The sequence below is a fragment of the Lithobates pipiens genome, unplaced genomic scaffold, assembly GCF_037356315.1.
Source record: "Lithobates pipiens isolate NorthernLeopardFrog02 unplaced genomic scaffold, aLitPip1_a1.2 Scaffold_22, whole genome shotgun sequence".
Classification (NCBI taxonomy): Eukaryota; Metazoa; Chordata; class Amphibia; order Anura; family Ranidae; genus Lithobates; species Lithobates pipiens.
Window position 1 is genome coordinate 311,595,835 of NW_027507784.1, and position 14,917 is coordinate 311,610,751.

General features: G+C 43.5%; 1 protein-coding gene across 1 annotated transcript in view; it reads right to left on the bottom strand.

The window, feature by feature from the left end:
* LOC143925737 (mesothelin-like) overlaps window positions 1-14,917 on the bottom strand; it is a 37,737-nt gene that overhangs the window by 14,194 nt on the left and 8,626 nt on the right. Inside the window, exons 6-7 of the mRNA XM_077450189.1 lie at window positions 11,858-12,048; window positions 7,925-8,080 (exon numbers count right to left, since the gene is read on the bottom strand). Of these exons, the coding sequence (XP_077306315.1) occupies window positions 7,925-8,080; window positions 11,858-12,048 (347 nt within the window). The remainder of the gene's footprint in view (window positions 1-7,924; window positions 8,081-11,857; window positions 12,049-14,917) is intronic.

The window sequence follows — 14,917 nt, forward strand, 5'->3', positions numbered from 1 at the left end:
GAAATGCAAATATTAGAATTGGAAAATCTCAGAATATCTGCTCACCTAGCTTTTCAAAGGGTCAAAGACTGCTTTCCACACCATAGGGTGGATATTCCCCATATATCAATCTAAGCACCACATATTGTGAATAAAAACAAAGTCTTTCAGGGATACAAATCACCAGATTGCTATTTCTGTCCTAGTTTAGATATACACTGCCTTACCAGAAAGTGCAATTCTTCATGGCAGGGCAGGAGACCTGATTTTGCTCTGCTATAGTTAAGTTATACTTATCCCCCCTTTAAATGACCTGGCAGTGAAAGGAGAAGCAGCAGACTGATGGACTCAGCTCCCTGTCACTCTGCTCTCTCCTCTCATATCTCTCTATATTATCTATCTATCTATCTATCTATCTATCTATCTATCTATCTATCTATCTATCTCTCTCTCTATATATATATATATATATATATATATATATATATATATATATATAAAATATAAAGTATCTCACAAAAGTGAGTACACCCCTCACATTTTTGTAAATATTTTATTATATCTTTTCATGTGACAACACTGAAGAAATTACACTTTGCTATAATGTAAAGTAGTGCTTGTATAACAGTGTAAATTTGCTGTCCCCTCAAATTAACTTAACACACAGCCATTAATGTCTAAACCGCTGGCAACAAAAGTGAGTACACCCCTTTGTGGAAATGTCCAAATTGGGCCCAATTAGCCATTTTTCCTCCCCGGTGTCATGTGACTTGTTAGTGTTACAAGGTCTCAGGTGTGAATGGGGAGCAGGTGTGTTAAATTTGGTGTTATCGCTCTCACTCTCTCATACGGGTCACTGGAAGTTTAACATGGAACCTCATGGCAAAGAACTCTCCGAGGATCTAAAAAAAGAATTGTTGCTTTACATAACGATGGCCTAGGCTATAAGAAGGTTTCCAAGACCCTGAAACTGAGCTGCAGCACGGTGGCCAAGCACATACAGTGGTTTAACAGGACAGGTTCCACTCAGAATAGGCCAAAGAAGTTTGACAAAGAAGTTGAGTACATATGCTCAGCGTCATATCCAGAGGTTAACTTTGGGAAATAGACATATGAGTGCTGCCATATAATATTTATATATATATTATTTTGCAGCCTGAAATGAAGACAGTATCAGTTTATGTTTTATCCAGCTGTATCTACTCAGTGCAACTTATAACATCAAAGTGAAAGTTATAACACCAGCATGTCAGAAAAATAATAAAAACAAGTAAAAAACTGAACCATTGAGTTGGAAAAAAGGATCACCCCCTTGTGTCAGTATTTTGTTTGACTTTAATTACAGCCTTTTGGCTGTTGGGATATCTCTCTACTAACTTAGTACATCTAGACTTTGCAATATTTGCCCACTCTTCTTTGCAGAACTACTCAAGTTCAGTTAAAATTGATGATGACTGTTTTGGACTCCAGTCTTCAAGTCATTCTTCAAGTCATTCCACAGATTTTCAATAGGGTTTAAGTCTGTGCTCTGACTAGGCCATGCAATGACACCCTCAATTTTTCTCCTTCAAACACTATGTGGTCATTTTAGCTGTGTACTTTGGGTCATGTTAGAAGGTAAAGCTTCTTCTCATTGACAACTCTCTGGCAGCGGGCAGCAGATTTTACAGTATTTTGCCTCATTCATATGTCTTCTTCCTTTTTCCAACTCAGTGATTCTGTTTTTGAATGTTTTTTATTTTTTTCTGACATATTGGCGTTATATCTTTCTTTTTGTAAATCAGATCTTCCTTTTTATTTTTATATGCAAACAGCATTAAAACAATACAAACAAATTATTCAAACAAAATCACATTAAACCAAACACAACTCAGAAAAAAACAAATAAAAAAACAAAAAAAAACAGAACCCACCCCACCCACACCCACCTACACCCCACACACCCACCATGTTCTTGGAGTATAAAAAAGAGAAAAACAGTATCTAGTATTGCAAAATCTAGATATATTTCACTTGGATGTTATAATGCAGCTGGATAAAACAAAAACTGTGTCTGTCTTAATTTCAGGCCACAAAGCAACAACATTTGATTATTTTAAAGTGGGAGATTCTTTTCTATACCCACTGTATATGTGGGGCTGATTCTACCTCTCCCTCTGAGTTATGCAGTAATATAGTATAGGAATTGCAAGAGACTGATTCCAAGTCAAATTCAGGTAAATACTTGGTTGAATGCAGCTTTAATTTGTACAATGCTGCAAAACAGATAGTAAGATCTGGAATGCCACAAGCCTTATGCCCTGTACACACAGTCAGACATTCCAATGACAAAATCCATCAGATTTTTACCGATGGATTTTGGCCCAAACTTGTCTTGCATACACACGGTCGCACAAAGTTGTCGGAAAATCTGATTGTTCAGAACGAGGTGATGTAAAACACATACGACGGGACTAGTGATGGACGAACTTCCGACGGGACGTTTCGCGAACGCGAAACGCGAACGGACACAAACGTTCGCGAAAACGACCGTTCGCCGCGGGCTCCATTGACTTCAATGGGAGGCGAATTTCGCAAACCTTTAGGTCGAATTTGCGGCCACGGGGTAATTATTAGGGGGTAGCACGTAGTCCCACCACCTGGACAATAGCATAATACATGTATGAGGTGAATTTGGGATCGATAACTACAAGCATTTTTTTTTTATTTGGGAAATTGTTCTGACAATTCAGGACTATGGAGCTAATGAAGGCAATGGAGGAGAGGGAAGGTCAGGGACCAGGGTAGGCAAACAAGAGGGTGCAGGAGATACAGAGCACTGACAGCAGCACCGTAATACAGAGCACTGACATCAGCACCGTGACATACAGCGCTGACAGCAGCTCCGTGACATACAGCGCTGACAGCAGCTCCGTGACATACAGCGCTGACAGCAGCTCCGTGACATACAGCGCTGACAGCAGCTCCGTGACATACAGCGCTGACAGCAGCTCCGTGACATACAGCGCTGACAGCAGCACCGTGACATACAGCGCTGACAGCAGCTCCGTGACATACAGCGCTGACAGCAGCTCCGTGACATACAGCGCTGACAGCAGCTCCGTGACATACAGCACTGACAGCAGCTCCGTGACATACAGCGCTGACAGCAGCTCCGTGACATACAGCGCTGACAGCAGCACCGTGACATACAGCGCTGACAGCAGCTCCGTGACATACAGCGCTGACAACAGCTCCGTGACATACAGCGCTGACAGCAGCTCCGTGACATACAGCGCTGACAGCAGCTCCGTGACATACAGCGCTGACAGCAGCTCCGTGACATACAGCGCTGACAGCAGCTCCGTGACATACAGCGCTGACAGCAGCTCCGTGACATACAGCGCTGACAGCAGCACCGTAAGCAGCCCCAGGAGGAAGTCAGCACAGCACAGGGATGGTGTGATCCCCTCATAATAAGAACCCCCAGGAGGAAGTCAGCACAGCACAGGGATGGTGGGAGCCCCTCATAATAAGAACACCCAGGAGGAAGTCAGCACAGCACAGGGATGGTGGGAACCCCTCATAATAAGCAGCCCCAGTAGAAATATGACACCGCTCAACCTCTTCAAAGAGGAGGGTAGGGGCATATAGTACGGTGTGCTTTTTTGGGTCAGGGAAGTGAGCCAAATGAATTAAGAAGGTCTGTGTGCTTGATTCCAAAAATTGTTTATAGACATATACATGGTCTACTGATCACATGTGTTGAATTCCTCCGAGATCCATGCCTCATTCATTTTTAGAAATGTGAGGTAGTTAACACTGTCGTGAGCTAGGCGAGTACGCTTATCGGTCACAATCCCCCCTGCTGCGCTGAACGTCCTTTCGGACAGGACACTGGATGAGGGGCAAGCCAACAGTTCGATTGCAAATTGGGCAAGCTCTGGCCAGAGGTCAAGCCTGCCCACCCAGTAGTCTAGGGGTTCATCACTCCTCAGAGCGTCCACATCGGCCGTTAACCCAATGTAGTCGGACACCTGACGGTCTAGGCGTTCCCTGATGCTGGATCCGGATGACACCTGTCGATGGGTCGGCTGAAAGAATGACCTCATATCCGAAGTCACCAACACATCTTCAAACCGGCCTCTTCTTGCAGGCGCTGTTGGATTGATACCCGCAAATCCTTCTCTGGGAGTGGGAATTGCTCCTCTGCCAGCGCACGCAAAAGCAGAATGCAGCATTTCTCGAAGCAAGGCCTGGAAGTGCTGCATTCTGACAGCCCTCTGCGACGGCGGTAACATTTCCGCCATTTTGTGTTTGTACCGGGGATCTAAGTACGTTGCCACCCAGTACTGGTCCTTGACCCTCATGCTTTTTATACGGGGGTCCCTATTAAAACACTGGAGCATGAAGGCCCCCATTTGCACTCAAGCGGAAGGTATGTGGTGGTGGTGGTGTTGTTGGTGGTAGTGTCTTTGGGGGTGCACATAGCAGAGAGTGAAGAAGAGGGTGCAGATCGAGAGGATGAGGAGGGTGCAGAAGAATAAGGCTGAGTGAGCCACTCAACCAAGTCTGGTGCGTCCTTTAAAGTAATTGAACGCACCTTCTGCAACTTCCCACTTTGGCTCAAGGCTGTTGCTCCTGCCCTACCCCTACCACCCCTGCGGAAGGGCCTGCCTCTTCCTCTGCCTGTCATTTTTTAAATCACCCTGTGACAAAACTCTTAGTCCCTATACCGCTGAAGGACTGCTGCAGTATAGGGCAGCGGTCAGCAGTAGTGCACGTCAACCCTATGTATTGTGGACCGATAGCGGTCCTTACAGAACAGCAGACTGTACTGCACTCAGGCCTATGTACCGTAGCACCCTATACCAAGTTACCAGTCCTTATAAAAACTTTTGTGGACCAAGCAGGTTGTGTGTTAGTGTTTAGCAGACTGTGCGTCAGTCCCTATACCGCTGAAGGACTGCTGCAGTATAGGGCAGCGGTCAGCAGTAGTGCACGGCAACCCTATGTATTGTGGACCGATAGCGGTCCTTACAGAACAGCAGACTGTAACGCACTCAGGCCTATGTACCGTAGCACCCTATACCAAGTTACCAGTCCTTATAAGAACTTTTGTGGACCAAGCAGGTTGTGTGTTAGTGATTAGCAGACTGTACGTCAGTCCCTATACCAATGAAGGACTGCTGCAGTATAGGGCAGCGGTCAGCAGTAGTGCACGGCAACCCTATGTATTGTGGACCGATAGCGGTCCTTACAGAACAGCAGACTGTACTGCACTCAGGCCTATGTACCGTAGCACCCTATACCAAGTTACCAGTCCTTATAAAAACTTTTGTGGACCAAGCAGGTTGTGTGTTAGTGTTTAGCAGACTGTGCGTCAGTCCCTATACCGCTGAAGGACTGCTGCAGTATAGGGCAGCGGTCAGCAGTAGTGCACGGCAACCCTATGTATTGTGGACCGATAGCGGTCCTTACAGAACAGCAGACTGTAACGCACTCAGGCCTATGTACCGTAGCACCCTATACCAAGTTACCAGTCCTTATAAGAACTTTTGTGGACCAAGCAGGTTGTGTGTTAGTGATTAGCAGACTGTACGTCAGTCCCTATACCAATGAAGGACTGCTGCAGTATAGGGCAGCGGTCAGCAGTAGTGCACGGCAACCCTATGTATTGTGGACCGATAGCGGTCCTTACAGAACAGCAGACTGTACTGCACTCAGGCCTATGTACCGTAGCACCCTATACCAAGTTACCAGTCCTTATAAAAACTTTTGTGGACCAAGCAGGTTGTGTGTTAGTGTTTAGCAGACTGTGCGTCAGTCCCTATACCGCTGAAGGACTGCTGCAGTATAGGGCAGCGGTCAGCAGTAGTGCACGGCAACCCTATGTATTGTGGACCGATAGCGGTCCTTACAGAACAGCAGACTGTAACGCACTCAGGCCTATGTACCGTAGCACCCTATACCAAGTTACCAGTCCTTATAAGAACTTTTGTGGACCAAGCAGGTTGTGTGTTAGTGATTAGCAGACTGTACGTCAGTCCCTATACCAATGAAGGACTGCTGCAGTATAGGGCAGCGGTCAGCAGTAGTGCACGGCAACCCTATGTATTGTGGACCGATAGCGGTCCTTACAGAACAGCAGACTGTACTGCACTCAGGCCTATGTACCGTAGCACCCTATACCAAGTTACCAGTCCTTATAAGAACTTTTGTGGACCAAGCAGGTTGTGTATTAGTGTTTAGCAGACTGTGCGTCAGTCCCTATACCGCTGAAGGACTGCTGCAGTATAGGGCAGCGGTCAGCAGTAGTGCACGGCAACCCTATGTATTGTGGACCGATAGCAGTCCTTACAGAACAGCAGACTGTACTGCACTCAGGCCTATGTACCGTAGCACCCTATACCAAGTTACCAGTCCTTATAAAAACTTTTGTGGACCAAGCAGGTTGTGTGTTAGTGTTTAGCAGACTGTGCGTCAGTCCCTATACCGCTGAAGGACTGCTGCAGTATAGGGCAGCGGTCAGCAGTAGTGCACGTCAACCCTATGTATTGTGGACCGATAGCGGTCCTTACAGAACAGCAGACTGTAACGCACTCAGGCCTATGTACCGTAGCACCCTATACCAAGTTACCAGTCCTTATAAGAACTTTTGTGGACCAAGCAGGTTGTGTATTAGTGTTTAGCAGACTGTGCGTCAGTCCCTATACCGCTGAAGGACTGCTGCAGTATAGGGCAGCGGTCAGCAGTAGTGCACGGCAACCCTATGTATTGTGGACCGATAGCGGTCCTTACAGAACAGCAGACTGTACCGCACCCAAGCCTATGTACCGTAGCACCCTAGACAGACCAAGTTACCAGTCCTGATAAAGAGCTTTGTGGAACAAGTGAGTTGTGAATGATTAGCAGACTGCAGCAGAAGGGCAGCAGTCAAGTATAATATTCTTTCTATATTTGGAAGAAAGAATATTATACGTGTACAAGCCTATTACCGTACCACTGATACCAGTCCTGAAAAGAACCTTTGTGGAACTAATAGTAACAGCAAGTCTTTAAAATTATCCTCACTGCCTGACACACTGCTTCCTGCCTGTCCCTATACAAATTGGCAAAAAAGAGTAGGCTGGAACGATTAGCTGGAATAGCTCTTTTGTGGACCTGATAGTAACAGCTAATGATGATGATGATGATGATGATGAAGAAAGACTAATCTGGCTGAGCTGTCCCTAAAATAGCAGCATACAGCGCTCTGTCCCTTTATCTAAACTGACAAAAGAAACTCAGGCTGCTGACCTAACACCTATACCAGTCCTGAAAAGAACTTTTGTGTACCAAATAGCTAGCGTTTTCTCTGTCCCTACTCCACACAGGATCCTTTCCCTACAGTGACAGAAGAAAGAATGTAAAATGGCCACCGGATCGGGTGTATTTATAGGTTAGGGGGAATGTCCAAGTGTCCATGAGCTGTCATGTCTCAATTGGTTGTCCTGTAACACATGATAAACGTGTCACGAAAGGTTAAAGTTCTTGTATACATTAAACACGTAAGTCCGCCGGGGCGAACGACGGAAAAAGGCGTTCGAACCCGCGGACGGCGAAAGTCGGAAATTCGCCGCGAAACGACCGCCGGGCGAAACGTTCGTCCATCACTAGACGGGACTATAAAGAGGTCAGTAGCCAATAGCTTTCTTCTCGTAATTTATTCTGAGCATGCGTGGCACTTTGTGCGTTGGAATTGTCTAGAAACGATCAGAATATAAACGTTCGGATTTTGTTGTCGGAAAATTTTAGATCCAGATCTAAAACTTTGTGTGTCGGAAATTTTGATGGAAAAAATCCGATGGAGCCCACACACGATCGGAATTTCCGACAACACAGTCCGATCGCACATTTTCCATCAGAAAGTCCGACGTGTGTGTATAGGGCATTAGAAAACACAGCTGGGAGACAAAAAACATACCTTAGGGTCATTGGAATTCCAGGATGCACTTTGGATCACTGTCGCTAATGTATCCACAGATGTAATATTCCAGAAGCTCATTTCCTCCTCACTGTACATTCTTGCTATGTTTCCCAGCTGGATGAGATATGGTTCTGGTATACCACTGGAGAAGATCTGTAAAATTGCATCAAAATAAAACATGCTTTATTTCTAAATATTTACTTACTGAAGAATTAAAGGATCAATTAAAGCTTAACTCAAGATTGAACCAATAAAATAATGGGCATTTCCAAAATTCCTGTTAAATCAGAAGTAAATTAGATTTTACAAGCTGGAGTCAAACAATCCCCTTTAATAAAAGAAGCTGAATATTTGGCTCTCCATCAGCTGGCAAGTGAAAACTTCACTTTCTTGCAAAGCTAGGAGCACTATTTCAATCCAGCACTTCCGGGTGTGTCAGATAGTGTGTTGCTTGCTGTGTGCTATAGATCCTCCTGCTGGCAGCTATGCCACTACTGTGAAGAACCACAGCGCCCCAACGGGGGTCAGAGCTGCAAATGTTGGCAGCAGTGCCTGGAGCTCATGAAGACGGCAAAGATTAAATCCACTGCCCAGCAGAGAGGTAAGTGATCAGCATCTTAAAATATAAGGGTTCATCTCTGCAAACCTTTTGGCACATTTTATGTTTTATCCCTTTTTTAAATGTTTTATTATTTTTATTGCAGTATTTCAATTGCAGTACAGAATAGAACCTATTGGGCATACCTAGGCTCGAATGTACAAACAGCAGACATAACTAAAACAAAAAAAACTAAACACAACCAATGAAAATTTGGTACGCTTGGACCACCTATGCAGTTTGCAACACACATGTTTTTCCAATTAAACTTTAGAGCCTAGCTCACTATGAAGATATATTCTCTCTCAGACATTAGTTACCCAGAAAATTATCTGACCATTTCAGCAAGAATTCAAAGTTCTGTTAACTAGGAATGGTTGAATTATTTACTAGCCATCTAGAGAGTCTACATTTGTAGATGGGGATTCCACCCATATGTCCCACATTTTGTGCAATTTCTTAGCACATCGTCTAGACAAGTACGTGGAGGACAGAATTAATTAACCATTTCCAGAGATTGACAGAGGATTTCCTTAGAAGTTAAATAGTCTTGCGTGCATAATAATCCCAGGAGGGTTCTGACTGCTCGATTATGAGCCAGAGGGTCAACAAGACCCATCAGGCACACCTCCACCGTCAGCAGTATCTGGATGGTGGTAACAGTAGAAATAACCATATCTAGCTCCCTTTCAAAAATATTTTATTTGGGGACAGGTCCAGAATATATGAATAAAACCAATGGTGCAACATACCTCCAGCATGAAGCTCGGACAGACGGGTATATTTTATGTAGATGTGAGGGTGTGCAATATACTCTATGCATGATCTTAAACTGTATTAGTCTGTCTCTTGACGAAAACCAAATGTGTGAAGGAGCATTCCCACGCATCTTCCCAGTCCTCCATACCCATGTCAGGGAAGTCCTCCACCCATTTAGCTTTTAAAAATTTCAAGACCCGTATGTATATTAATGAATAGTTAATATGGGCTACTGGCGCTACCTCAAATTCATTTCCATTCAAAATATAAAACAATTAAAGCTACCCTTATTTTAATCACCGTTCTCTGGCCCCAAGGCCTATGGTACACCCAGTGTTTAGTGCTTTCAACTAATGTGTATAGGTTGAGAAATTCCATGAGTGGATCTTTTTTCCTTTGAGGAACTACCACGGGATATAGGAGTCTTCTCTCTAACAACGAAAGTATTTGTGGGGAGTCGTTTTGGAAGATACAGCGGATTGGTGGAACCCTCAACAAAGTGGGATACAGCTTACATGCGCATAACCCCTTGGGGGTGAGTGGATCTGGTGAGTGGGGACCCTTGAGGGGGAATGAGCACGGAAGTCACGAATAAACAGCCATAATCATGAAAGTCACTCTTTTGTTTTCTGGAGCAGAAAAATTTGCACAGTTGTGGACACTTGATAAAAGAATCACTGTGGACTATATATAATTTTCTTTCAAAAAACTTTTTTCACTGTTATGTTTATTTTTATTTTTATTATTTTTATTTTTTATTTAGAATTTTGTCACTGTATAATCACTTTATATATATAATTTTTTATACTCCTTCCACATATATAATTTCACATTACAACACTGCTATAATAGAATAATTTACGAGTGATTTAAGGAAGGTGTAGGATTGTGGTATATATATATATTTTTTTTTTCGGTATATTTATCATCTGGATATACTTTTTTCTGTATATTTATTACTTGGAATATCTTATGTAGTTGGTCTTGTTTAATACTGGGAGTCTAGTTGACATATTCCCGACACAAGGGGAAAAGTTTGTTTTATTTTTTCTTTTCTTTTTTCTTCCTTCTTTGTCACAGAGACCTTTAGATTAAGAGTGAGGATGTTTTAGGTCACTTACAGGATCTGATATAAAACATTGAGAAAATTAAATCTCTCTGAATAAACAGTGAGGAATTTCTCAACCTATACACATTAGTTGAAAGCACTAAACACTGGGTGTACCATAGGCCTTGGGGCCAGAGAACGGTGATTAAAATAAGGGTAGCTTTAATTGTTTTATATTTTGAATTGAAATGAATTTGAGGTAGCGCCAGTAGCCCATATTAACTATTCACTCTTTTAACACGGGTTGCTGAACACAGCCCGTGTATTTTAGGGTGGCAGCAACCTCTAAAAATAAAAATAACTAACAAAGAAGAAATTCTCTGAGTACACATAATATACACCTATAATCCTGCCTATTGTAGTCCATTCCACAAGCGCGGCCTTTTTTGTATAATTGCCATATGTATATTAGGTAACAATTCTATGTATATGTTGGACAGAGGCTTGGTTATAGATCCTACTCTGAGTAAGACTTCCAGAGTCAAAGTATAAAAAGCCAGTTGAGAGTTTTGAAATTGAGTACTAAAAGCATGCCTAAACTGCAAGAACCTAAACAAATAAGCATTAGGCAGCTCGTATTCCTATTTCAATCCATCAAAGGTCTGCAATCGACCACCGGTACAAATCTAATCCACATATTTAATACCCTTAAGTGCCCAAATATTAAGATCCGGAATTGACATAAACGCCGACATTAATGGGTTAAGCCAAAGGGGATTATGCAGTGAGGTATGTCCAGTAGGCATTGGGACGCAGAGAGAGAGACGCTGACCACGCCCTCAGGACAGTTTGCATAGCTACTGTCAGGTGAAAAGGCGCAGAAGATCCATGGTAGATTAAGTTCTGGAGTGGTTCTGGAGGCAGCCCAAACAGGCTGCCTCCAGAACCACTGCTGCGTTGGACTGATCAGAAACTAACCAACTGGGATGCCAAAAAGTATTTACGTAGGTCAGGAATGTTTTATCCCTTTAATCACTTCACTACTGCTGCTTACGTTTATGATTATGTTTATGAACAGCAAAATAATGGATGCCTATTTCTGCTAGGAAAACGCTGTATAACACCTAGGACTGAATGGATAGAAGCAGAAATCCATTGGCAGGTAAAACTGATCCTATATATGTATTTCAATTGTGTTTTTAGCTGTTAGCCTGGAGTTCAGATTTAATGTTTGCATCCTGTTCTGCTGTGAACAAGATGTACCTGGCCACCATTGGAGGTTGCTGCATTGGGGCTGGAGACCTGCAGTATATTGAGCTGGGTGATCAATTTGCTTCCTTAAAGCAGCTTTTCCAAAGTAGGATGTAAAAACAAGGAGGCTGCAGGCCATGCTGCTGGAAACAGGACTTCTTTTCAGTAAATGTAACTCATTATACCAGCATTTTCTCAGAAATTGATAGGACAAGTGGCCATACATTATTAGTAGAAAAAATTCAGTTGTACTTCATGTTTTCCATGATCTTACCATATCCAGTCTGGCCTTGAGTACTTGCAGCTGGTCGTCAGTGAGTGCCAAGCCTCCAAGGATCGTCAAACTATCTATTAAAGTTTTATTGGTGATGCAGGCATCTAGCTGTGCAGCTGAGTAAGTAGCTGCAATGAGGTCCATTTGGTTGTTTATTATGTCTATAGTGAGCTCCTCGTCGCATGAAACAACTGTATAAAGAAAGAAGCAAAAATGAAACAAATTAAACAATACATAAGGTGCCATATTTGTATATGGAAAGTCTAAGCCCTTGTACACACGGTCGGAGATTCCGACAACCAAATCCATCGGATTTTGTCCGAAACTGTTGCATACACACGGTCGGACAAAGTTGTCGGAAAATCCGACGTGATGACGTTATTTCGTTACGACGGGACTACGTTTACGTTAGTAGCCAATAGCTTTGGTGTAGGAATTTGATCTGAGCATGCGTGGCACTTTGTCCGATCGGAATTCTCTACACATGATTGGAGCATTTTGTCAGAAAATTTTACCAACAAGTTGGAAAACTTGGTCCGTCGGATACTCCGATGGAAACAGTCCGATGTAGACCACACACAGTCGAAATATCCGACAAACCGATCCGATCGGACACATTCCGTCGGAATCTCCGACCGTGTGTACAAGGGCTTACATCTCTTAGGTCAGGATTCCACTATTGCTGTGTGTCACTTAAATGTCACAACCTGCTGTACATATGTAAGTAAGTATTGTTGCTGACCATACTCTGCCCTTAATCACCACAATGTAGAATACTGTAATGTTCCTGATAAAATTCTTCATTTTTATATACAGGATATATGTCTATATAATTATTTAACAAGGCTATCATTTGAGAGAAAACTGTTTGTTTGACCGGAAAGTGCAGAAAGATATAATGCTTATTTTTGGTTTTAGACATTTTGGAGGGTCTCATGTGGGTTTGAAATGATTCAGTTGTTTTATGGGTTTATTATTTGAAGGAATAAATTATTTTTGTTAACCACTTAAGGACCGCCGTATTGCCAATGTACGTCATTGCAATGGCATGTACAGGCACAAGCACGTACATGTACGTGCTTGCTTTCCAGCGGGTGGGGGGTCCGATCGGACCCCCTCCCGCTGGATACGACGGTCTGTTTCGCTTCAGGAGCGATCCGGGGTGAGGGGATGGCCGTTGGTTTCTGCCATCCCCTCTCGAACGCTCCTGGCGAATGAGAAGCTTCCTCCCACTGTGTATTGTATACACAGGCAGGGAGGAAGTGATGTCATTCTCCTCGGGGCGGTCTTTTTGACCGGACTACGAGGAGAAGACAGAAAGTAAGTGTGCACCAACACTACACTGACATGTAGGCACACTCAGGCACACAAACCCCCCCGATGTCACTAAGCAATCGTTTTTCTGATCGCTGCATTAGTGTCGCTAGGTAGCTAGTTATTTTTTTAGGTTCACCGCCAGGTTTTTATAGCGCTAGGTACCCCGATATACTACCCAATAATGGTTTTAACCCCCTGATTGCCCCTAGTTAACCCTTTCACCCCCTTTTGCCAGTGTCACTAAGCGATCATTTTTCTGATCGCTGCGTTAGTGTCGCTAGTGTCGCTAGGTAGCTAGTTATTTTTTTAGGTTCACCGCCAGGTTTTTATAGCGCTAGGTACCCCGATATACTACCCAATAATGGTTTTAACCCCCTTATTGCCCCTAGTTAACCCTTTCATCCCCTTTTGCCAGTGTCACTAAGCGATCATTTTTCTGATCGCTGCATTAGTGTCGCTAGTGTCGCTAGGTAGCTAGTTATTTTTTTAGGTTCACCGCCAGGTTTTTATAGCGCTAGGTACCCCGATATACTACCCAATAATGGTTTTAACCCCCTGATTGCCCCTAGTTAACCCTTTCACCCCCTTTTGCCAGTGTCACTAAGCAATCATTTTTCTGATCGCTGCATTAGTGTCACTAGTGCTGCTAGGTAGATAGTTATTTTTTTAGGTTCACCGCCAGGTTTTTATAGCGCTAGGTACCCCGATATACTACCCAATAATGGTTTTAACCCCCTTATTGCCCCTAGTTAACCCTTTCATCCCCTTTTGCCAGTGTCACTAAGCGATCATTTTTCTGATCGCTGCATTAGTGTCGCTAGTGTCGCTAGGTAGCTAGTTATTTTTTAGGTTCACCGCCAGGTTTTTATAGCGCTAGGTACCCCGATATACTACCCAATAATGGTTTTAACCCCCTGATTGCCCCTAGTTAACCCTTTCACCCCCTTTTGCCAGTGTCACTAAGCGATCGTTTTTCTGATCGCTGCATTAGTGTCACTAGTGCCGCTAGGTAGCTAGTTATTTTTTTAGGTTCACCGCCAGGTTTTTATAGCGCTAGGTACCCCGATATACTACCCAATAATGGTTTTAACCCCCTGATTGCCCCTAGTTAACCCTTTCACCCCCTTTTGCCAGTGTCACTAAGCAATCATTTTTCTGATCGCTGCATTAGTGTCACTAGTGCTGCTAGGTAGATAGTTATTTTTTTAGGTTCACCGCCAGGTTTTTATAGCGCTAGGTACCCCCATATACTACCCAATAATGGTTTTAACCCCCTTATTGCCCCTAGTTAACCCTTTCATCCCCTTTTGCCAGTGTCACTAAGCGATCATTTTTCTGATCGCTGCATTAGTGTCGCTAGTGTCGCTAGGTAGCTAGTTATTTTTTTAGGTTCACCGCCAGGTTTTTATAGCGCTAGGTACCCCGATATACTACCCAATAATAGTTTTAACCTCCTGATTGCCCCTAGTTAACCCTTTCACCCCCTTTTGCCAGTGTCACTAAGCGATCTTTTATCTGATCGCTGCATTAGTGTCACTAGTGCCGCTAGGTAGCTAGTTAATTTTTTTAGGTTCACCGCCAGGTTTTTATAGCGCTAGGTACCCCGATATACTACCCAATAATGGTTTTAACCCCCTGATTGCCCCTAGTTAACCCTTTCACCCCCTTTTGCCAGTGTCACTAAGCGATCATTTTTCTGATCGCTGCATTAGTGTCACTAGTGCTGCTAGGTAGCTAGTTATT